The sequence below is a fragment of the Pongo abelii genome, chromosome X, assembly GCF_028885655.2.
Source record: "Pongo abelii isolate AG06213 chromosome X, NHGRI_mPonAbe1-v2.0_pri, whole genome shotgun sequence".
Classification (NCBI taxonomy): Eukaryota; Metazoa; Chordata; class Mammalia; order Primates; family Hominidae; genus Pongo; species Pongo abelii.
Window position 1 is genome coordinate 117108314 of NC_072008.2, and position 24605 is coordinate 117132918.

At 38.0% G+C, this 24605-nt stretch overlaps 1 protein-coding gene across 16 annotated transcripts in view; it reads left to right on the forward strand.

Annotated features, from left to right (window-relative positions):
• The window catches only part of PAK3 (p21 (RAC1) activated kinase 3), a 297720-nt gene extending 273647 nt beyond the window's left edge, over positions 1-24073 (forward strand). For 14 of the 16 annotated variants that reach the window (XM_054544144.2, XM_054544143.2, XM_054544142.2 and 11 more), the window contains 2 exons: positions 13178-13315; positions 17079-24073. In XM_054544144.2, the coding sequence (XP_054400119.1) occupies positions 13178-13315; positions 17079-17168 (228 nt within the window). In that variant the 3' untranslated portion in view covers positions 17169-24073. 16 annotated transcript variants of the gene reach the window in all.
• Positions 24074-24605: the final 532 nt, after the last annotated feature.

Sequence of the window (24605 nt, forward strand, 5' to 3'; positions counted from 1 at the left end):
TGGCGCGTGCTCATTTGGAATTAAAGTCAGACATAAACTTCCTGAGTGCCAGAGAAGCAAGCATACTTTGCTAGCACTCAGTCAATATTGTTTTGAATGTATTTCAGGAAGAGCTGGGAGCATTCCCTTCATTTTCCATAAGCCACGATGGAACAGCAAGGTTTATTGATGGTTTGTTGACACTCCTCCTATTTTGAGGGCAAACCTATGCCTAAAAGGAGGGGGAAGTTGGGATCACTACAACTAAAATAATTACAGAAGAATAACAGGGTTCCTTTTTAATCAGAAAAAAATATTGCCTGTCAAAAGATAGACAGCTCTTAAGAATCATTGTTTGTTAGGAATTCAGCATAGGAAAATGGGACTTAGCCATAGGAAAGCTGCAAATCTCATTTAGAATGTAATTCAGAAGCAGACAGCTCAAACTGGTGAATTATGACCCAGAAAACAGCCAAAGGAGAAATTGATTCCATAGCAAACTAAAATCCACCAAGAGAAAATGAGAGAAAGAAAGTTTATGCTACTATCATGTTATAATTTCTCAGAATCCGTATAGCATGGCTTGGGAGTAAAACAAGGATGCATATGCTGATTGCCCTAATAGGTACCATACCTATAACTAAGTAGCTAAGTCCCTCCAGATCAAAGTTAATTCTAAAGAGACAAATCATGGAGTGTGATGATAGGCATTTGCGCACTGAAATGCCCATGCATGTGTTTTATCCTGTGGCTTTTGAAATCTGTGTTTTTGCCAATGAAGAATTACTTTACCAAGAAAGTTGGAGTTCTCTTAATAATTAAGATAATTTCTGACCTTTATTGTCATTTTGATTGATACCTTTTCCAACCGGGTTGCAACATCATTGTAGAAAACCCTTTGCATTCTAATAAAACAGTACTCTGAGGTGTCTTAGATAAGACGTTCTGCAGAGAAAGTTAAATCAATTAAGGCAGCGTAAGAATTGTAGCTGGGAGAGTCAGAGTTCTAACATTATCCCAGTAATCAAACTGACGTTTCTGTTGAGCTTTTTTCTTTATTTTTCTTTTCTTCTTTCCTTTGCTTTGTGTTTTTTTGTTTGTTTGTTTGTTTGTTTGTTTTTTTGGTAAAGAATTACCCTCATGCTCAGATGGCAAAGTTCATCGGCCCTTTTTTTTTTTTTTTTTTTATCTAGGAGGGGCCAATGACTGTAAGAGATCTAGACAAGGAACTTTCTAGTGTCTCTACCAACTGTTTACATTATGCGGGCTAAAGAGTGAATTGTATTCCGATGTCTGTCAGTCAAGAAATCCATAACCTTGTGCAGGTTTCTTCTTGCTGAGCCTACATTTCCTTATTGCTTCAAAAGAGTGGAATTTCACTAGATTTTTATTTACCAGTAGGCTCCACAATGCCCTAGAATACCATAGAGTTCCTTGAGGGTATTGAAGGAGCCAAGAGGGAGGTAACCAGGGTAGGGCTCTTGGTTCCACCAGAATAGTTCCTTTTTAATTCCTTTTCTGCCTTGTGCCATCACATGAGATTTACTTAAATAAGGCTAAAAACTCGTGAGTCCCTTACTCTGATTCTGTGTCCTTTAGCTGTACACAGGCTACAGCCTTCCCCAACTCTGCCAAAAGGGCCATGTTTTGTGTGTTGTCTCTATGAGTCTCTATGAGTACTTTCAGAGGAGTGGTATTCAGAAAGCAGCTTGGAGACATTTATCTCATCATCTCTGGAGTAAATCTGTATCCCACAGAATGGAAAAATCCTCCTTTTCCCACCAAGCAAAGACACTTGATCATGATGTGAAACATACTGTATATGAGACTTGGTAACCTCATTCTGATAATAATCTTGGGAAGAAGCCAGTGAAGAACACTACAGTAATAAAGCTATTGCAGGGACACAAGATTCCTCACTCTGGAGTATTATTAAAAGAATTGTATATTATTATGTACGGACCTGTTCAGCTGATTAACTGCATATAAAAATAGAAGTTGAAATCAGTTTATGTGAGTAGTAATGCATGTTTCACAGATCATATCACAGTCAGCCTGTTTTAATCCTAATATGGTAATTTGGAAAAGCCCAAAAGAATAAGAGTGCTAGTCCCTTCTTGCACTAATATTCTGAAATGAAACATGAACAAATGTATAATATTAAATATTACCTTAGGACTAGAAATTTGTTGTGTGTTAAAGAGAAAATGGGAGGTGAGGAAGTTGATATACCAAGTATACACAATATTTTGAGAAGTTTTGTGGGAAAAGGACCAGGAGCAATGGAGCAGTCGCAGAATGGGACCTAGGATCCAGGTCCCCTTGGTCTCCCAGATTATCTAGCCCTTATCTATCTTCATTTCTCTTTGTCCTCATTCCACCAGCGATATTCTCCTCCAATTGTCTTTTGGCCCCTGTTTTTGCCCTAAAGTTTTGTTTTGTTTCCTCTGCTTCTCACAGCTTCTTGCCTCTACCTTTTGCACCATTTTGCTTTCCTTCCTTTCCTAGCTCTGTACCTACCCACATCCCTACTTCCAAATGCCCTATAGTTCCAAACCTTGGGTACTGCTTTGAGTGCCCAGGGTTGCTTCATAAGCACAAGTAGCCCCCTCTGCAATTCTTAGCAAGCATTATTAGTTCTGAGAATGAGCACACATATTGTTGGAGTTATCTGTAATTTATTTTATGGCATTGGTCAGTCCTTTGTGCTTGAAAGGAGCACATTTAAGCTAGGCTAACAGCCAGTGAGTCAGCCCTACCTAATTACCTTTTACTATCAACCTATAAGGGGACAGATCTATAATAGGTTCATTTTAAATAGCCTTTTAAGGATTAAACAACAAAACAATAACAATTGTCCCTCATAATTTGGTGACCAGTGAGAACTTCTATGTAAGACAGGTAGGAAGCTAAATTAGACCACATTGCTCATTCAGCTATCACACTGAAGTGCTGGGTTGAGTAAGCCCAAGTATGGAATACAATGTTCATTATAATGTGATGATTTCTTTTTGTATATTTGGCCCCCATTACTCTCTTCTAAAAAAGACATGGCAGACACTTTCATGATATCCATAAACACATCAGAGGCAGCAATATACTCTGACTTTTAAACTGTGAAATCCCAGGTCACGAGTAAACTAAGTCATAAGGTGTTAAGTCACTTGTTGGCAAATATCTCTCATAAAACACTCAAAGTTAGTTGGAAATTCTAAAATGACAAAAGAATCAGATTAGGAGTCAGTTGCAGGCAACAACCAGCTGCATATGAACCTTCAATATAGATAGATATATGTGTGTGTGTGTGTGTGTGTATATATATACATATACATATATGTGTGTATATGTACATATACATATATGTGTGTATATGTACATATACATATGTGTGTATATGTACATATACATATGTGTATATATACATATACATATACATATGTGTATATATACGTATACATAGGTGTATATATACGTATACATATGTTTGTATATATACGTATACATATGTTTGTATATATACATATACATATGTGTATATATACGTATACATATGTGTATATATACGTATACATATGTGTATATATACGTATACATATGTGTGTATATATACGTATACATATGTGTGTATATACGTATACATATGTGTGTATATATACGTATACATATGTGTGTATATACGTATACAATGTGTGTATATATACGTATACATATGTGTGTATATATACGTATACATATGTGTGTATATATACGTATACATATGTGTGTATATATACGTATACATATGTGTGTATATATACGTATACATATGTGTGTATATATATACGTATACATATGTGTGTATATATACGTATACATATGTGTGTATATATACGTATACACATATGTGTGTATATATACGTATACACATATGTGTGTATATACATATTTACATATATATGTGTGTATATATACATATACATATATGTGTGTATATATATACATATACGTATACATATACACATACACACACATACATATATATACACACACACAGTTGAGCCTCTGATCCACGGGTGTGAAATCCATGGATTCAACCAACCACAAATCAAAAGTGTTTTTTTAAATGATGGTTTCATTGTATTAAACATGTACAGACTTTTTCTTGTAGTTATTCCCAAAACAATACAGTATGACAGCTACAGTCATGTGCTGCATAACAATGTTTTGGTTAATGATGGACTGAATATACAGTGGTGGTTCCATAAGATTATAATGGAGCTGAAAAATTTCTATCACCTAGTGATGTCATAATGTTCTAATTCAATGCATTACTTACATGTTTGTAGTGATGATGGTATAAACAAACCTACTCCTCAAGAAGAGCCTCAGGCAGATCCTTCAGGAAGTATTTGCAAGCAAGGTATTGTTATCCTAGGAGGTGACAGCTCCATGTAAGTTATTGCCCCTAAAGTCCTTCTAGTTGGACAAGATATGGAGAGGGGACAACAGTGGTATTGATGATCCTGACGCTGTCTAGGCCTAGGCTAATGTGTCTGTTTGTTTCTTAGATTTTTGGGAGGTTTTGTTTTGTTTTGTTTTGAGACAGAGTCTCACTTTGTTACCCAGGCTGGAGTGCAGTTGTGCCATCTCGGCTCACTGCAACCTCCAACCCCCAGGTTCAAGCAATTCTCATGTCCCAGCCTCCCAAGTAGCTGAGATGGCAGGTGCCTGTCACCACACTCAGCTAATTTTTGTATTTGTAGTGGAGACGAGGTTTCCCCATGTGGCCCAGGCTGGTCTCAAACTCCTGACCTCAGGTGATCCGCCCGCCTCGGCTCCCAAAGTGCTGGGATTACAGGCGTAAGCCACCATGCCCAGCCTGTTTGTGTCTTAGTTTTTAACAAAAAAGTTTAAAATGAAAAAAGGAAAACATTTTTAAGATAGAAAATGTTTATAGTCTATAGGATAAGGATATTTAAAAAATATTTTTGTACAGTTGTATAATGTGTTTTAAACTGTTATAAAGGAGTCAAAAAGTTGAAAAAATAAGTTTATAAATTTAAAAAGTTACAGCAAGCTAAAGTTAATTTATTATCAAAGAAAGAAAATTTTTAAATAAATTTAGTGTAGCTTAAGTGTACAGTATTTATAAAGCCTATGGCAGTGTATAGTAATGTCCTAGGCTTTCACATTCACTCACTAGTCACTCAGTGACCCTGAGCAACTTCTAGTGCTGCAAGCTCCATTCATAGTGTGTGCCCTACACAGGTGTACCATTTTTTATCTTTTATACCATATTTTTACTGTACTTTTTCTATTTTTAGATACACAAAGACTTAAACATGCTGCACTAGTCACCTACAGTATTCAATACAGTCACACGCTGTACAGACTTATAGCCTAGGAGCAATAGGCTGTACCATATAGCCTAGGTGTGTAGTAGGCTATTCAATCTAGGTTTGTGTAAGCGCACTCTATGATGTTCACAAAACGACGAAATTGCCTAATGATGCATTTCTTAGAATGTATTCCCCATCATTAAGCAATGCATGGCTGTATTTACATGGCATTTACATTGTATTAGGTTCATAAACAATCCAGAGATGATTTAAAGTATAGGGGAGGCTGTGCATAGGTTTTATATGAGGAACTTAAGCATCCATAGATGTTGGTATCTAAAGGGGTTCCTGGAACCAATCCCCCATAGATACCGAGGAATGACTAGTGTGTGTGTGTGTGTGTGTGTGTGTGTGTGTGTGTGTGTGTACTAGACACTGGGCAATATACAATACTGTATGAAACCCCTCTACCTCTCTGAGTGGGTACCTGCCCTTTGTTCCTCATTTCCAAACAGGTAGAGAATGATTGACCTCAAGAGGACCCATTTCCTCTGTACAGGCAGAGGTGGATCAATTAAACCAGTAGCTTATACACAGTGTGCTTCACTCCTTGAAGAGCCAATGTCTGCCTTTTCTAGGAGCACTCCCATAACAGAGACTGGAAACAGTGAGACGTGGTATTATGCAGTGGTCAACAGCATGAACTCTGGATTCATACTCCCTGGATTCAAATACTAGTTGTGTGACATTGGGCAAGTTCTTCTTTTTATCTCCACAAGCCTCAGTTTCTTCTCAATTGGAGATCAAAATAGAACTTATTATAAACAGTCTAAAACTTCAGGGGTTTATTTGTGAATTGCACAAGCTAATAGTATCATTCAGTAAAAGTTATCTATTAATACTTTCCATGGATATAACATTTATACAGATATCAAGATATCAATGAATAGCCCTCTTATAGTTCAGTTACATTGTATGTTAAGTCGACTTTTAGGGCTGGGCTGGAGCCCTCTCACCATGTGTAATATGATTTCCATAGTAAAATGTGTTTTGCATCTCAAATATTCAGCCTACAAAGAAATGTTTGTACTGCACCCTAACCTCTTTGTAAAGTGAGTCTTTATATTGTGCTGGGGCCCCTCATGGTTGCTAACATGTTTCCATGTAAGTCCTCTGGTTTGTTTTCTAATTTCTTAACTTAAACTTTATAAACTGTTGTAATGAACTGAAGTCACAAACTAAAGCTTTTTAATTAAGTGGTTAGTCCTGTTGCAAAACTGCCTTAATAACAATTTATTGAGTACATATGGATTGTGGGGGGACTTCTTTGGAGAAATGTGGTAACTTCTATAATGACTGCTTTGATCTTTTTTAACTGAGGAAATTGTTAATATAGTAAATTGAATTATCCCTTAAACTTGGTAACCTAGTTTTCTCTTAGTACTTAGGTAAATTCAGTTGCACATCAGTGTCAGTGAAAACTTTGATGTTTGTGTGTTATTACCAAGATATTTAGAGTTATTATGAAGAATTCGAGAACATCAGAAACTTCTAGGTAATGCTTATATCACAAGGAAGAAAGCCACCATTTTTCTGGCCAAAGGTTGTATTTCTAACATTATAAATAAGGTCCGTAGGTTATGGGGCCTATATTGCCTCACCTCAGGAAGAAAGCAGATCTTGTTAAATGATATAATAGATTAATCAAGAGTACCTTTTCTGTTCAAGAACAGCCAGAGAAAATAAGTTTTTGAACTATGTTTCAAATTCCAGAGAACACTTTTTTTCTTCCCTTTCTCTATGGGTCTTTCTGCATTGGCCATGTTTTAGTCATCTTTTTCCAGTTTTCCCTCCCTTTGGTGATGACATCCCCTTACATACACTATTCATACAGCTCTCTTCCTTCTCCCACACTGAACAGTGGGGTCATCAGAAGTTATTACATGCCAGGCCTGTTCAGCTCAGAAAAGGTGCTATTTTTCATTTTCTGCATATCTTCTTAGATTTTAATAGGTCACTTTTAGATTCTGAGCTTTAATACTTATGTATATAAGTCTGTTATAGTCTCAGCTCAGTTAAATTTAAACATTTTGGCTATTTTGTCCAGCAACAAAAACATTTATTGAGCACCTATTTTCAGCAAGTTGTCACAAAATCCACAGTTGGTTATAACACAGCTCCTACCTTCCATGGGCTCACAATCTAGGAAGGAAGACAGACCTGTAAACAAATAACAAGTGTTCATATATAATACAATGTAAAAATAGACATATAAACCAAGAACTATCAGAGTTCAAAGAAGGAAATGGCTAATTCCATCTGCAGGGTGACCATAGAACTATCCTGGTTTGCTTGAGATTGAGGGACACAAAACCTTCCACACTAAAACCCAGGATAGTCACCAGAAAACCAGAGTGATTGGTCGCCATGTTTACCTACCTAGGAGAGATGGAGAAGACTTCAAAGAGGAGATGGCATTTTAACCAGTGCTTGAAAAGCAAGTTTAGCAGGCACTTAAGGCAAATGAGGATAGCATTTTAGGCAGCAATGAAAGGCATTTCCTATTCAGGGAATGATGAACAAATTGGTGTGAGTAGTATGTGAGCTTCAGCCAGTGTGTATGTGTGTGGCGGGGCAGGAGAGGAGTTGGGAGAAGGGCCCTAGGGTGAGAAGAGAACAGATGGAAACTGGAACTGGAAAGGTGGGCAGGGGGCAAATCATACAGGACTGCCTAAGGAATCTTTATTATGTCCTGTGAATCGGTAGTTTTCAAACAACTATAATGATCCTCTGGTTCCAGTGAAACCTTGCTTGGAAGCACAAATAAATGGAGAAAAATGCACAAATTTTCCGATTGAAAAAGGTATGTGGGCTGGACGCAGTGGCTCACGACCTGCACTTTGGGATGCCGAGGCAGGTGGATCATGAGGTCAGGAGATAGAGAGCATCCTGGCCAACATGGTGAAACCCTGTCTCTACTAAAAATACAAAAATTAGCTGGGCATGGTGGTGGGTGCCTGTAATCCCAGCTACTTGGGAGGCTGAGGCAGGAGAATCGCTTGAACCCAGGAGGTGGAGATTACAGTGAGCCATGATCGCACCACTACACTCCAGTCTGGCAACAGAGCAAGACTTCGTCTCAAAAAAAAAAAAAAAAAAGGAAAAAGAAAATGTATGTGTTGGGGAGAGTCTTAGAATCTCTCCTCCTCTCTGTCTTCTTTTCCCTCTTAACTGCTCTTAAGAGGAATTTTGGGGAGCACAGTTTGAAAACCACCTCTGTGGACCATGGGGAGTGACAAAAAATTTTAAAGCAGGAAGTGAATGACATAATGAGACCTGTGATTAGATAAGATTGTTAAGGAGGATGAACTGAAGAATAAAAAGGCTTGAATAGTGGAAAAACGGTTAGGAGGTTATCGTAACTTTGGAACCATCTGAAAGAAGCCCGACTTTAAACAAAGACAATAGGGATAGAGAGAAGTGGATGGGTATGAAAGACATTTCTAAAGGTTGCATTAATAGAACCTGGTGGACTATTTATAATAAGGGTGTGGAGCGGGCAAGATTGCTGGGTGAGGAAGAAGGGGGAAAAGATGATTATATGGTTTCTTACTTAACATTAGAAGCAACCAACTAGTATATGGGAAATCTCTAGCCTAATTTCTAATAGCCACTTTATTTTCTTTGAGTTTTCATTAGCTCAGATAAAACCAACATGTTATCACTCACGCCCAGAACTATTGTCCTTAATCTTTCTTCATCTAATACTTGACTTTGCTAGTAAAACCCTTTTTGTTGTCATTGTTTTATTGGCTACAACTGTATTTGTCTCTCATTAGCTGGGTAGTGGGTAGCAATTTTCTTTTTTTTACTAAGAGAGTCCCCAGCTTACTCACAGGATGTGTTCCAAAAGTACATTTTTAAGTTAATTATTTGGACCTCAGAGTGCATTTTCCCATAGAAGTGGCATTATACATAGTGATTAGGTTCCCAGGCCAGTCCACAAAAGCCAGTTTAGCCCATATATAACTGAAAGTGTGGATTTTTGCAATGGAAATTAGTGGGAAATAATACTGTTGCAATTAAAATGAAAACAATAGTTGCAAAAGAAATAGTCTGGGTTTTTGTTTCCCTCAAAGGGTAGGGCTTGATGAAAAGCAGGTTTAATCCTAGGAAGACAAAGAGAAATAGATGGGGATTTTTGTGTAAATTGGACACTGCAGCTTTTTAACTGTATTTTCTAAATAATGTTTTGGAGGTTTTAAAATAATAAAAGCAACTGTGTCCATTGTAGAAAATTTGAAAAATTAAAAAATATATTTCAAAAATTAAGTCACCAACAATCCTACCATACAGAGAGAACCAGTGTTCACAAATTGGTGTGTTTCAGCCTTTTTCTTACTGCATGCATTTTTTAATCAGTTCACCAATAGTAATTATGGTGCATCGACATGATGAACTATTATGCAGCTCTTAAAATGATATTTATGAAGAATTTTTAAAACATCCAAAAATATTTATGACATAGTGTTGAGCAAAAGGCAACCTTGCATTGGATACCTTGTTTAGGGATGAGGGAGTATAAGCAGATCAACACTAATCAACCAGGGCTGGAGTCTGCTGTTAGGCCACCAATCCAAACCTCCTACTATCAGACCCACCCCCTAACAAAAACTACAGCCAGACCTTTTTGTTGAAGTTCTGAGGAGGACGTAAGGGTTCTTTGAAGTACTGTAGAGGTTCGTAGCACTGGCTCTTCATTACTTCAGATTTTCCTTCAAATTACAAGGTTTTCTTCTCCCTTGATGTACTATTTCACTAGCACTACTCAGGCTTAACAACTATGATTAAGGTCATTTTTTTGGATTCATAAATGGAATGGAAAAAAGGCCAAGTATTTCCTTAGGTAATTATGCATAGATTGAAGAGAGATGAGAAGGACTTGGGTAGAGAAGATGTGTATGTACTTTAAAGGAAGAAAATTATGTGGAATAGAATATATTAAGCTAAGAATGGTGAAAGTAAAGTGAGAAAATGAGACAGTATAGCATGAATACAGACCTACAGAGAGCGGAAACGAGTCTGGGAAAGGAAGAAAGGTGTGCTTGTTTAGGTCTGGGCTTGGCTACAGAGCAGGAAAAAAAGCAAGAACAGTGACTTTGGGGAAGTTGTAGCCAGCTGAAATAAAAGTTTTAGGAGGAGGCAGTGAATGCAATTTATAGCAACTGATTTTCTTTTAATAAAGGAATAAAGATGTTTGGGAGGACAGGTGCTTCAAGCACTAATCATCCAAGAACAAAAGCAGTTTGAACTTAATTGACTATATCTGCTATGATTGTGCACTATTCGATTTTAGCCCAATCAGTGATTTTCTAAAAGCATCCCATCTCCTTTTAGTCAAAACTGGATTTGTCACTGACTTGTATTTTGGCATGGGAGTCCTAATAGCTACCACCTGCATTTCCTGTTCATCAATGAAGGTATTGAATATTACAAAGGAATGAGAGTTGGGGGAAAGGAAGATGTTCATTTCATGGGGGTGAGGGATGTATTTACATGTGGGTTTTTAAGTGTACAGTACTAGGAGGAAAAGCCAGAAGTTTCCGTGCACTCTAGAGAAGCATATGGCATTGTAATTCTCACACATCGCTATGGAAGACAATCTCCTATGGAATTCTGTGGCTCCTACCTTTGGTGTACATACGACGCAGAGATTCTGAGTTATTTTGTGTGAATTGGGCTCCAGGTTCTCAGCCAGGGATTCTCATTGTTGGTTGTAAATTGGAATCACCTGGAGAGCTTAAAAATATTGGCACCTAGGTTCTGTTCCCAGAGGTTTTTACTTAATTTTTCTGGGGGTGAGAACTGAGCATGGGGATTTTCTAACTCTCCCCAAGTGATTCTAATGTTCAGACAAGTCTGGGACCCTCTAGTTTAGCCCATTGCTTAATTACTTGGGTGGATTAAACCAGTTGTTTTTAAAGTGTTGTCCTGGAACCAGCAGCTTCAACATCAACAGGACACTTATTAGAATGCAAATTCTTGGGCCCCTGCTCATATTTACTGAAACTCTTGGGGTGGCTCAGAAACCTGTGTTTTAACAAACCCTCTGGATGATTCTGATGCGTACTATAAAGTTGACAGCCACTAGATTAAACAGTTGTTCCTGACCCTTTCTAAAGTACATCTGTGGGAGTTGCTAAAAAGAAGAGATGTCTTCAAGAGCTGATGAAAACTGGCCTGCAAAAGGACTTTTATAGAAATACCTGTAATAATAATAATAATAGAAGCTAGAGTAGAGAAAGGGGAAAGGGGATGATAATTTGCTGCAAAACCTGGACAAGTTCAGGAGGGAACATGTCTTCATAAGAGTTAGGGGGTTTGTTGCATGGGCTGGTAAAACCCTGGCAGTACCTGCAGGCAAACTCCTACTTATTCTTCAATACCGTTTTAAAATGTCAGCCTCCTCTGTGAAGCTTTCTCTGAGCTCTGGTGTAAACTACTTCATCCTTGTGTTTACTTAGTGCTTTCTAGTTTCCTCGATTAGCTCTTGGCCCACTGTACTGTAGCTCTCTATATATGTCTGTCTCCGTCACTAAACTGTGTGATCCTTCAAAGCAAGATCACTGTCTTATTCATCCTTAGCTCTCCAGTGTCTAATAAACTATCTGGTACATACTAAATGCTCTTGAATTGTTTGCTTAGAAGAGGGATCAGTAATGGTTAGCTTTCTTGTATCAAGAACCTTCAGCTGGGCGCAGTGGCTCACACCTGTAATCCCAGCACTTTGGGAGACCGAGGTGGGTGGATCATTTAAGTTCGGGAGTTCAAGACTAGCCTGGCCAACATGCTGAAACCCCATCTCTACTAACATGGTGATGTGTGCCTGTAATCCCAGCTACTCCGGAGGCTGAGGCAGGAGAATCACTTGAACCCAGGAGGCGGAGGTTGCAGTGAACTGAGATCGTGCCCTGCACTCCAGCCTGGGCAACAGAGCAAGACTCCGTCTCAAAAAAAAACCTTTGAAAGATGGGTTTACCTTTGTGAATTAATCGTAGTCCTGAGTTCAACTCTGACTGGAAGACTAGAGACATTGATTCTCTCGGGACATCATGACTTGATGTCTTTTAGTGGTGGCCTTATACCACAAAGCTCTCAGAGAAATATACAATTATTATTTTACCATGATAATTGTCAGGTGCCAAGACTACTATTGTCATTTTTTCCTCATATTTCCTCTCATTGTAGGTGCACCTTCATGGGAAATCTAATTAAAATCAATAGGGATACAGCTGCCACAGGGTAAAAGTATTTGAGTTCTTGGGCCCCACAGCTTGCCTCTCTCATCCAGGCACTGGCATCTTCTGGTTCATTGTACTTCCCTAATTCTATAATGTACTCTCTTCATTCCACATCTATTCACAAACATTCTTCAAACAAGATAAGCACTTAGTAAATTACAATTACCTTTCCATTGCACTTTCCCAAGGTTATACTCAGATCAAAATGAATGGATGTATGTGTATTCCCCAAGCCTTTAGAGAAACAGATTTACAGGCAATCCTTTGGTTTAATTTTCTAGGTACTTAATCATATATTCATTATATGTGGGTTTTTAATGGCTTAACTCTCAGAGAACAACCATATAACCTTATTTTTAAGTTTTTGGAGGTAGGACGACACTTCACTGTCACCTCAGTTACTGCCAATATTAATCATTTCTAAATGTTATAGAAACTTTGAAATATATGTGTCATTCTCTAAAGTGGAATTATTAAGACCCAGAATGTAAACCAGAAGAAACTGGATTTTTGCCTTCTGTGCCAACCCATGATTTTAATATGTATGTGCTGAATGGATTTTTCTATTTTTTTCTACAGGCATTGTATCTGATAGCCACTAATGGAACCCCAGAGCTCCAGAATCCTGAGAGACTGTCGGCTGTATTCCGTGACTTTTTAAATCGCTGTCTTGAGATGGATGTGGATAGGCGAGGATCTGCCAAGGAGCTTTTGCAGGTGAAAATAAAATAGGACAATTACAAAGACAGGCATTATACTCAGCTTTTCCATCTCAATGTGTGACAGAGAGCTCTGTCAAGAGATCTCTAGAGTTAGGTTATTACCATTTTATTTTAGACCACAGGCACATAACTATAGGCACGCATCTAATACATGATTGACTGACATGTTGCCTTTCTTCTGAGAAGTTGGCAGTGTAATCTGTAAATCTCTTTTGTTCTTCCTGGAGTCTTATTTTGCAAGGAAAAAAAAAGCAATGTGACCCTCTGGTGTTGGTGTTTTGTTCTAAACTTTACTTGTGCCCCTGGATGTTGTATGCAGGTGCTCTTGGCCGGAGGTAATTCTCTACATAACTATGCAATTATTTCCATGGCATTTGCTACTCTAATGCTTTACTGGTCAAAGCCCCTTTGCTTGTGATGCCAATTGGCAGGCACCTGCTTGCCTGGGTGAGTACCATCCAGTGGTGAGTGCCTCTGTAACCATTTGTCCTTTTCATGGCTCTCAGGGATTAGTATATATGAGGAGGAATAATACTTACTATGTACCAAATTCTTTCAATAAATTATTTCATTTTTATAACAACTCTATAGGGTAGGCGTTATTATCCCATTTTATAGATGTAAAAGTTGAGACTCACAGCTCTTGAATGGCAGAGCTGGGATATGAGCCCTGAATTGTCTGACTTTCCACCACACATCACACACAAACCAATTTAGATAAAAATATGTCTTTATTTGATAAAGCAGTACGTGCCTAGGATTATACACATAGCTTCACTGCTGGGGAGTGTTTCTCAGGGACATGTATGAAGACATTTAACATCTAAGAACAATGACTGCTATTTTTCTTTGTGATTTTGAACACATAAGCCAATTAAACAGAAGGTGCAACACTTGGTTATACAGCGCATTAACCACAGATTGTCTGTTCTAGCCTACCCCCTGAAAGAAAAACCTGTTCCTGTTGCTTCTGAACTCCTTCCAGAGACAGAGCTGCACCCAGGCAAAAACTATCCCACCCTAACTCAGATCATACCTGGAATAAACCTATTTGGAGAAACTGAAGAGACTACATCTTTTCTTTTCTGCTACCTGCAAGCATTTCACAGGTTATCACAGGGCCCTAAAATGTCAAATCTGGAATGGCCCTTTGTTAATCCTCTAATTAATCCAGCCTCAAATTACAGATGAAAAGTCAACTTTTAAGTACATCACTTTTATATCTTTTCACCCCTCCCACCACTCCACATACACATTCTGATACACATTCCTCTTATATCTTCTTGTAAGGATAATTGAAGGTGTAGGTTCTCTTCAATTGGCTATCCAGATAAATGTGGCTATCCAGCTAAATAGATCATTAAATCAATTATCTAGTTAATTCATTCCCCAACAATACTTTTATATGAACCAGTCAGATAACTGATACAAAATTGTATTTTGAGTCTAAATTGAATAGTTTATTGCGTCTTTTCATTTTATACATGTAAGCAATAGCTTGTATTTCTCTTTGAGTCCGTGCGACTCCATTCTCTGACTCTAGCCTATTATTGCCATTTTCAAGATTAGAAAGGGGAGAGATGCATGACATTCACCCCACTGGAAGGCTGGAGAAAAGACACAGGTCTTCAATATTTGTGTGTCTTTCTGTATGACCTAAGACAGTTCTCTGTCCATCAATTGATATTTATTGAGCAACTTCCATTTGTAAAGCATAAGTGCAGTGGGTGATACAAACCTATTAAAAGGCATGATTCCTCCATTTAAGAAGTTCACAACCTTCTTAGGTACATGAAAATATAATGCAAAGCTGTTTAGAGACTCATTCAACCCAAAGAGCTGTTCAAATAGTAAATGATATGGTTGATTAGAGAAATACTTCTGTAAGCTAGGGGTGATCAGAAAATGTCTGCAAACAGGAAAGAGGTCTTCTGGGCCTTAAAGAAGTGATCAGTTTTAGATAAGTTGAAGAAAATAAGGGAAGGGATTTCAAATGGAAGGAAGTGTTAGGGTATAACCAAAGACATATGGGCAAGGTCTACAGGAACAGAACCTAGAAAGTGTAGCTGAAATAAAGAGTTCAAGTAAAGAAGCTGCAGGAGATAATCCTGTGGTGGGCCTTGAACACCAGGCTTAAGAGTTGGGGCTGTAGGCAGTGGGGAAACACTGAAGATGTCTGAGGGACAAGCATGATGACAACTTTGTTTATGAAGATTAATCTGGTAGTATGTGGTAAGAATTAGCAACAGGAAAAAATGGAGACAGGGAGACCAAGGGGGAGTTATTATAATTTGGGATTAAGATGATTAGGACTGAATTAGAAAAAGCAAGAGATGGCCAGACATGATTGCTATGCCTGTAATCCCAACACTTTGTGAGGCCGAGGCAGGCAGATCACCTGAGGTCAGGAGTTTGAGACCAGCCTGGCCAACATGGTGAAATGCTGTCTCTACTAAAAATACAAAAATTAGCCAGGCATGGTGGCATGCGCCTGTGATCCAAGCTACTTAGGAGACTGAGGCAGGAGAATCACTTGAACCTGGGAGGCAGAGGTTGCAGTGAGCTGAGATTGTGCCACTGCACTCCAGCCTGGGCAACAGAGCAAGACTCCATCTCAAAAAAAATAATAATAATAATAAGCAAGAGATAAATGTAAGAGACGTTGAGAAGAGAGTACCCAGTAGCTTATTGCATTTAGAACATAAAGAAGAGGAAGACAAAAGTGACTTCAGGCTATCAAGTCAATGGTAGCATTCAGCAAGAGGACAAGTGATGTAAGACAGTATAATAGCTAACATTTCTTGACCCTGTGTAACTTATAAGGGATTGCCACTTACCTCATTTAACCATTTTAATAAACAGAGATGAGGATTTAACCTAAGTACTCTGACTCCAAAGCCCCTATAGCTTACATTACACAAGATTGCCCTGCTTGTGAGACTGTAACATAACTTTTTAAATGTTGAATTTAAGGTGACGGAAGAAAATCCCATAGGAAATATCCAGGAGGAAAACTAGGACCAGAGTTCAGGAAAGAGATCAGGTCACATACTATGGATTTAGGAGTCATCTCCATAAAGCTGATGGTGGGTTGAAACCATGAAAGAGAATGAGATCTGTAAGAAATTGAATTAAAAAAAGAAGATTATGACAGCCAAGTTCTCATGAGTGGGAGGTAGGAGGAGGAAGTGAAACCAGGGAAGAAAATGGAGCTGGAATATTCAGTGCACATGCGCATGGAAGAGACCCAATATGGTAGAATGTCACAGGTTTCTGAGGCAAAATAAATAAATTTTAAAAATTCAAAGAAGGAAGGGATATTCACTTTAATTAAGTACTGCAGAGGGGCCAAAAGAGAAATGGTAGAGGCACGGCTATTGGGTTTAGCAGTTAGTAAGTCATTGGTTTCAGGACAGAGTTCTTTAGTGGTTAACTAAATATACTTTTTCCAAGCATGACAGCTTCTCTAGATAAATTTATCAGTTTAGGAAAATCAGAGAGTCAGACTGTTGCAAACACAGTGAGATTTTTACAAGATCCCTCAGTTTCTCACTCTGCCAGTCAGCTTCCAGAGGATTTCATGGCATTGAAGTACAAAAACATCTGAAGGACAAAAGCTGGCACCGTTTTTAATTAAATGATATTTAATTGGGTATTCAAAATATATCTTAATTAAAAAGGGCTGCTTGAAAATGTAAAGTAATATACTTGTTGAAGGAAAGAATTCCAATAATTCCTCTTTTTCCTTCCTTTTGCAGCATCCATTTTTAAAATTAGCCAAGCCTCTCTCCAGCCTGACTCCTCTGATTATCGCTGCAAAGGAAGCGATTAAGAACAGCAGCCGCTAAGACTGCAAGCCTTACACCTCACCATCTCCCTCATGAGTAAGACTGAAACAAAACTCTGCTGCAGGAAAGATGGAAGAAAAGACAGTCAGATGGGGTGGGGGTTCTTTACCTTTCAAATGAATAGAAACTTCTTATAAGCCTTTTTCCTACTCCCTCAGATTATGTAATTTATTTGTAAGCCTGAATCGCAGCCCAAACAGGGCAGCAATGTTGAAGTGACCATAAAGTGGTCACTTCCACCGTGAAGCGAAAGAGCCAGTAGTGAATCCCCTCATTTTGTGCATTCACTTTGAAGAAAAAGGTTTCTCAAAGATGCACACTCCCTCTTCATAGTGTTGTGTTTGTTTTTAAGTTAGAGAGTAGTCCCTCTTGCATTCAAACCTCCTTCAAAACTCCTTACCCAGTGTGATGTTTTTCACTTGCATTGTCATTAGATGTCCAGAAAAAAAAAAGATGTCAAAATGTTTTTCTAAAAAAAAGAAAGCAAAAAAAGTAAGGCAAAAAAAAAAAAACAAAACAAAAACAAAAAGAAAACAAAAACAAACAAACAAAAAAATACCAGAGCAAGTACTGTGTGAACATGTGGAAGTCCATGCCCTAATAGAGTTGCAATTTTTTATTCTTCTATAGTGGTGGCTTGGTTTGTGTACCTATTTTTCTGCATTTGTATTGGAAAAGGTTTCTTTTAAGACATTTTCCAAAAGTGGAGAGGAATATGTGTGTTCAGGAAGGGCTTTCAAAAAACTGTATATCTAAATAAAGCTCAAACGGTGAAATCCTGTCACATTTTCACAATGATGCTTAAAAGATAGTTGAGTAAACCAGGTTGTTAATCTCCTTAATACCTGAAAGAGGACACACTGAAACTGTGACATCCTGCTAGGTGAGTTCAGGTTCTGAACCTAGGAAATCCTCATAGGAGAAACCACATTTAAACAAAGATGGGACTTTCTCTGACAGCCAAAATCAGATACATGTAGAATACTGAAATCCTTGTTGGACATTAAGTAAACAAAGATAATGATACCTAAATTAATCCTCTCGTGTGCTTATGAAACATATGCACTGTAAAATAGGCATACCAGGAGGAAATAGATCCATTAACCATCATTTACTTATGATACAAATTATTTATTTTGACAATTTATAACATTTAAAAAAGTTTTTTAAAGATCTAGAGAAAGGTGATACAGTAAACATTCAACTCTGTAAGAAATGGGAGATCAGTGAAGGCTACATCCCAATCAATATTGGGCTCTAAGTACTTCTTCCCATTTTCCCTATGTATCACCTATTTCTGTTTTGGAATATGGTGTGTTCCTGCTTAGTTCTTTGGGCTTTTGAATATCAAAAGCATATTCATAAAGGTCTTGAAATTCTCTCCAGTGGAAAATAATTTTAACTTACAATCATATCCCAAGAAATGTCAGTCCAACAGAATTCCTTATATGACTTGGGGAAAATAACAAAATTTGACTATTATTTCACCATATATCTATTTATTAAAAGTTTAGCAGTTGGCACTTCCTGAATCTTCTGAGAGTAGAAAAATATCTGCGGAGTGTCTGTGTAGAAAAGGATATGCCTCTCTTTTGAGTGTATTGACAATTTTGTAAATTACAGAAAGTTGTTTCTCTAAGCCTTTGAAAAACTAACAATTTGTGTTATAGAAGGCTTCTTAATTTGTAGTATAAATGAATCTAAACAGAACCTATGTACATTCAGCAAGAAGGGGAAAGAGATCAGTTACATAGGCCTCTCTCCTTCTTTGCCAAGGTACATCCATCCATCTAACCATCCATGTATCCACTTCTTAAAATGAAAGCACTTTCTTTAGAGTTTCAGCAAACTATATAGTGTACGTGTTTATGTTTAGGAGATGACCCCACTGGTGTATTTCCTATTTTCCCTATTGTTTTCTTTGACTGTAAAAGTTGGGAGAGGCTTGACCTCCTCCCCCTGAAAATGTCCACAGTGGGATAAAACAACAAATGTGAAAAGAAAATGAAATGGTAATATTAATTTGAAGCATACTATGTTATACTTTGCAAAAAGGAATCTGGGCCTGTAATTTTTACTGCCACACTGCTCTAATGAGAGAGAGAGGCCTTAATTTTGATTTCATTTAAAAATAAGTACTTTAAAAATTTTTTCACTCATAGTGCCGGGAAATTCAATGAAATCCTGGGATGCAAATAAAAATCAGTACATTAGTGACTCTGTCCTGCCAGTGGAGAGAGCCCAAAACCTGGTTAGGAAACCCTATTCATCAATTAGCATCCCTTACATGTTGAGAAGGCCTTTTTTGTTGTTGTTATTTTGGAGACCTTGGAGCAGTGACCCTTCAGATCACTGTAGGCAGAGAAATGGCTTCTCTCTTATGCTTTCAGTTCAGCATATTAACAATGAGGAGCCAGGTACTTCTTTACTACCACTTTGTACCAAGATTTGATAATAATATATCCCAGGAGGCATTACTCTTATAAATTTGTATTTATGTAAATTTTCAAATGAGAACAGCTTCTAAAGCCCCTTCCCTGTATTGGAGAGTTATGTATATTTCTAATAAGTATTAGAAAGAAGCTGTTTCTCATGCCACAATGATGCTGAAGGATTCACATTTGGTACAATCGAGTAACTTGAACTCCAGACTGTTAACAGTTTATTCTCTTTCCCTGGATTTTTTTAGTTCATCTTGACATAGATGAGTCTATCCAAATCTTTGATGTTGCTAGTGTGCCCTGAGATAGCAAGGGCACACCCTTCAATGTTGATTCCAAAATGTCCTGAGATAGGAATAGGGCAGTGGGAAAGTCAGGGAAGGGTGAGAAGCACAGTAGAGATTATTTATTTAAAAAAGGAAAGAACGTTAATGTTGTTAGCAAGGATCCAGTGCGTTGTCATAATCCCATGAGGATTTTCAGATGACACAATCCCCTCAAATCAGTCACCATGTTGGGTAATGACTTCGTTCTTGCTGATCTCGTGTGTGTGTCGTTGTAAATATTTGTGTGTCCATGTTCCATTTTGGCTACTGGATGGCCAAGCCATGTAAGAAGATTTAACTCAAGTATTTATTCTTTATGTTATTCAGATTTCTTTCAGGCTTGTGAACTGCACCCCAATGTTTGAGTTTAACCACCTGATCCTTACATCTATCCCTCCCCGGTGAAGCACATTCCATTGCTAAAAGAAAAAGAAATATGAAATTGCTTCCTGTTGTCTGTATAACTGTTTTGATAGTTTGAGATGTTTGTCTATAAATGATATTTCTCAGCTCAAAAATCGTGTAAATAATTATATTCCTTTGCTCAATGGGTTGTTTATTTCTAATGAGGCTGCCAGTTCTGAGAGATTCTATAATATCACTTTTAAATAACATAAACAGGGATTACAACTATGTAAAAAGAAATGCATATGGACAAAGACTGGGAACATAGATAATTGAAATCAGTTGTGTTAGGGTGGTGGAATTACGTGAATTTTTTTTCTTTTTAAAATTTTATTTGATATTGTTATAATATTGCTTTATAATAAATAAACAGCAGAAAGGGAACTATAGACACATAGAAAAGATGCCAGAAGCAGATGCCTTCTGGCCAGAGCCCAGAGCATGCAGGGCACAGATATTTGCTAGTTACAATTATTCCATAGGCTTTATGCTTGCCTGGGTGCTGAGGTTGGCACACGCTCAGGTATGGCACACGCTTTCTTAGGAGACTATTATCTATAAGTTAAAGCTAGGGAGATGTCACTATTAGAACTCCAAACACACTCTTCTGCTTTAAAACAGGCTGTCTGCCCTCTGCTTTGGTATGGCATTCAGGTGTCTGTTTTGTGGTTGCTTTAGATTGGAGGGGTGACCATTTTATTAGCCCTCTTGCAGATATTGCCTTTCTGGAACATTTTAACAGACTCTCAGGTTGAATTTTGGAGGAATAGAAGGATAAAATCCCCAGCTCCCATCATTTTCTTGTCCAACAGGATAACACTGTATATCATTCAGGTAGGATTCTTCTTTTAATAACCAATAGGGCAAGTCCCACTAATTTCAATAGAAATTATGACTTGCAATTAAAAGCTGACTTTGAAATCATTAAACAAATATGTAGGACTGTCTCTGCCTGTTGGCATTCAGTTATAGTTCTGTTAATTTTGGCTTGGGATGGTCTCCATGTGCTTTCTTCTGCCTATTTATAGGTTGTTTGCAGTAGTTGTGATTTTTAAAGAGCAAGGGAGACCATCTAACCAAAGGAGAACTTCCTTCTAACTCACCAAAGAAATTTTAGGTGAGAACTTTAATAATGAGGTAGTCACCTCAGATATGCTGCTTAGTTTCACTAAAAGCAGACCCTATACCTAGAGAAGTCACTAGCTTTTTATTGGTCATTCTCAATATAAAAATACTTAGGGGAGTCTTAACCCTGCCATCCCCGGTTGAATCTCTTGGTCTTTATCTAAGCTACTTGCAGTTAATATTCAGTTAAACAAAGGTATGGCCAGTAGTGCAAGTATCTCCCAGTCTCTGAGCTCTGAATAAGAGGACTGAAATTCAGCATTTGTAAACTGACAGTTTGATGGGCCTGCGATTTGAAGTGAACTCAGCACACAATTCTGAACATATATTTGCATGTGGACTGGGAAGGAAATAAATGGGAACTTGGAAATAATGGAATATTTCTCCTATGAAAGAATTTTTCATAGAAGATTTGTTTTTGATATAATCTTTCTGTTGGTTAGCTTTTAGTTTTTTCATTCCTTTTCTGATCCACACTCCTTTAAGTGACCAAATGAATATAACCCAACATGCATTGGGAATGTGTTTAATATTAAACAATGTCTAACTGAATCTGCAAATGCGGGAACTGAGATATCACCTCCATGTGCACACCTGTGTGTACGAGTATTCTATACAACTTGTAGCATTTACTGCCACTTAATTGGGTTGAACTTGCAAGATAAACTTTTAGAAACTGCTTAGTGCCATCGGAGTCTCCTTTAGAAGCTGCCATCAGGCAAATGCTATCCCATAATACCAGCAGTAAGGCAGGCACCATGTTCAACAGATTTAGTACCCAAGAGGAAATCAACAGCAATAGTAGAGAATGAGTCAGATGTAGTGGAATAAAGACTAGCCTAGGAAGAAGGAGCCCTGGAGTCTAATATGAGCTTCATTACTAAATTGCTATGTGACCGTTGGCAAGTCACTTAACCTCTCCATGGCTGTTTCCTCATCTGTAAAATAAGTGTATTGGACTAGATGATCTTTAGGGTCTTTCCAAAAGTCTAACAAACATTCTACGGCATTATAGGTTGCTTTGCAAATTCAGCCTGCTATAGTGATGGCAAATATCACATGTTTAAGCCTGAGTCTGTTATATTGCAGTTAAATAAAAGAACTATGTAAGATGATTTTTAAAATTCAAGCAAATGGGCCGGGTGCGGTGGCTCATGCCTGTAATCCCAGCACTTTGGGAGCCCAAGGCAGGCGGATCACCTGAGGTCGGGAGTTCAAGACCAGCCTGACCAACACAGAGAAACCCCATCTCTACTAAAAATACAAAATTAGCCGGGTGTGGTGGCGGGCGCCTGTAATCCCAGCTACTCGGGAGGCTGAGGTGGGAGAATCACTTGAACCCAGGAGGCGGAGGTTGTGGTGAGCTGAGATCATGCCATTGCACTCCAGCCTCGGCAACAAGAGTGAAACTTCGTCTCAAAAAAAAAAAAAAAGCTCAAGCAAATGAAGTTCATAATAATAGGGGATGTTGATAAAACTTGTGGCAGCCTTCCAATTCATTTACAGTTGTTTCATTTTGTTTTTGTTTTAATGTCCATTTTCTTTTGACTGTTCCCAGTTTTCATTTTCCATACAGTCTGTATGTAAAGTCTGGTTTTCATTAAGCTGTGGCCAGTATTTGCCACTACAACAGAAACACACTGTCACACTTGCTAGAATATAACTGTACTTGGGCTTCTCCTTTCCTGTGAAGTAGTGCTGGGCTTTCTAGAGTTTAATTCTCAAGTGGCACAAGATAGCAGAGCCCATGCATTTTAATGGCTGAGACTGCTAAGAGTGAACCTAAACACTTACAAGTTGCAGAGAGAAATGAAAAAGTAATTACATGCTATTAGCATTGAGAAGTGTTGACAAATTAATTTGTTGGGAACCAAAGATAGCATTTCTGATGACAACTCCCACAGTGATTGGCCAGTTGTATGATGAGTACACTGCTGGAAAGAGGGTAAACTGGGAGTTAGTTAGTGGATGGTCCCAATGGCCTGCCTACAGCAGAGTGCCAACCAGCCCTGAGTACAAAATTCAAGTTCAGTGTGCGTGCTTGTGTGTGGTGTGCTTTATGGACCCGCAAATACCATATTCATTATTGATAAGATCTTCACAGAATCCTGTAACTATTAATGCATTGAGTTTTTAATCTCAGTACATCAGCCAGGAGGAGCCAGATCACAGGGTAGTGATGTCTACTGGGATTATACTCATAACATCTACACAAAACAAGTTGAGAAGGATTCACATTTTCATTGTTTATCAGAATTGTATCTCATTTGGCTGAGCATTACTTTTGTCAAAATGTGTTATCTGTAAACCATGTGTAGTGAAATTCTTCTGTAACTTTGGATTAAAGGTATTTATGGTCTTTTTGTTTGTTTGATTTTTAAGTAAGTTATTTCTTTTGTAGACCTGCTGATGGTGTGGTTCCATCCTTCTGACCTCAGCATCCAATCTTTTTAAGGATTTTTGTTTTCAATATTGTTATTTTAAATTGTGGTTGAAGCAATAGAAAATTGAAATATGGATTGTGCATGACTGTGTCTTGAGTGTAAAAATATTGCAGTTTGAAACTTGGACCTAAAGTATTGCAAATAAAAATGACAAACATCAATGAGCTATTGCTTCTGTCTTCTGTCACCTTCCCATCCACGCCCTCCCTTGGCATTGACCATTTTACCTACTTCACAGGTTAGAGGGTATCACCGTCTCATAGGTCTGGAGTCAGGGAAATGCCCAGCCTTGTGAGCCATACAGGAAATGCTCTGCAAATTCTGCTACTAAATAACTCGGACCCAGAGTCTCCATCTGATGTTTACATGGAGTAGCTCAGAGAGGTGAATGTGTATACTCAATGCAGGTCAGAAGCCTTGCAGATCACAAATGTAGATGAAGGGGAACTACCAAAAGAAATCATATGTAGTAAATAATTTGTTTTTGATCATCTTTCCACTTGGAAAATTCTGAACATGCAAAACCATCTGCACAATGTTTAGTTTTGTCTTATATCTGATACCAAAGTCCAGAGGTCACAGGAGGCATTTCAACCAACATTACTGAAAACCTTCATTCGTTAATTTGCTTACACATTTGAAAAGCATTTATTGAGCTCCTGCTACATGTCAGACACTGTAGATATTCAAAAAATC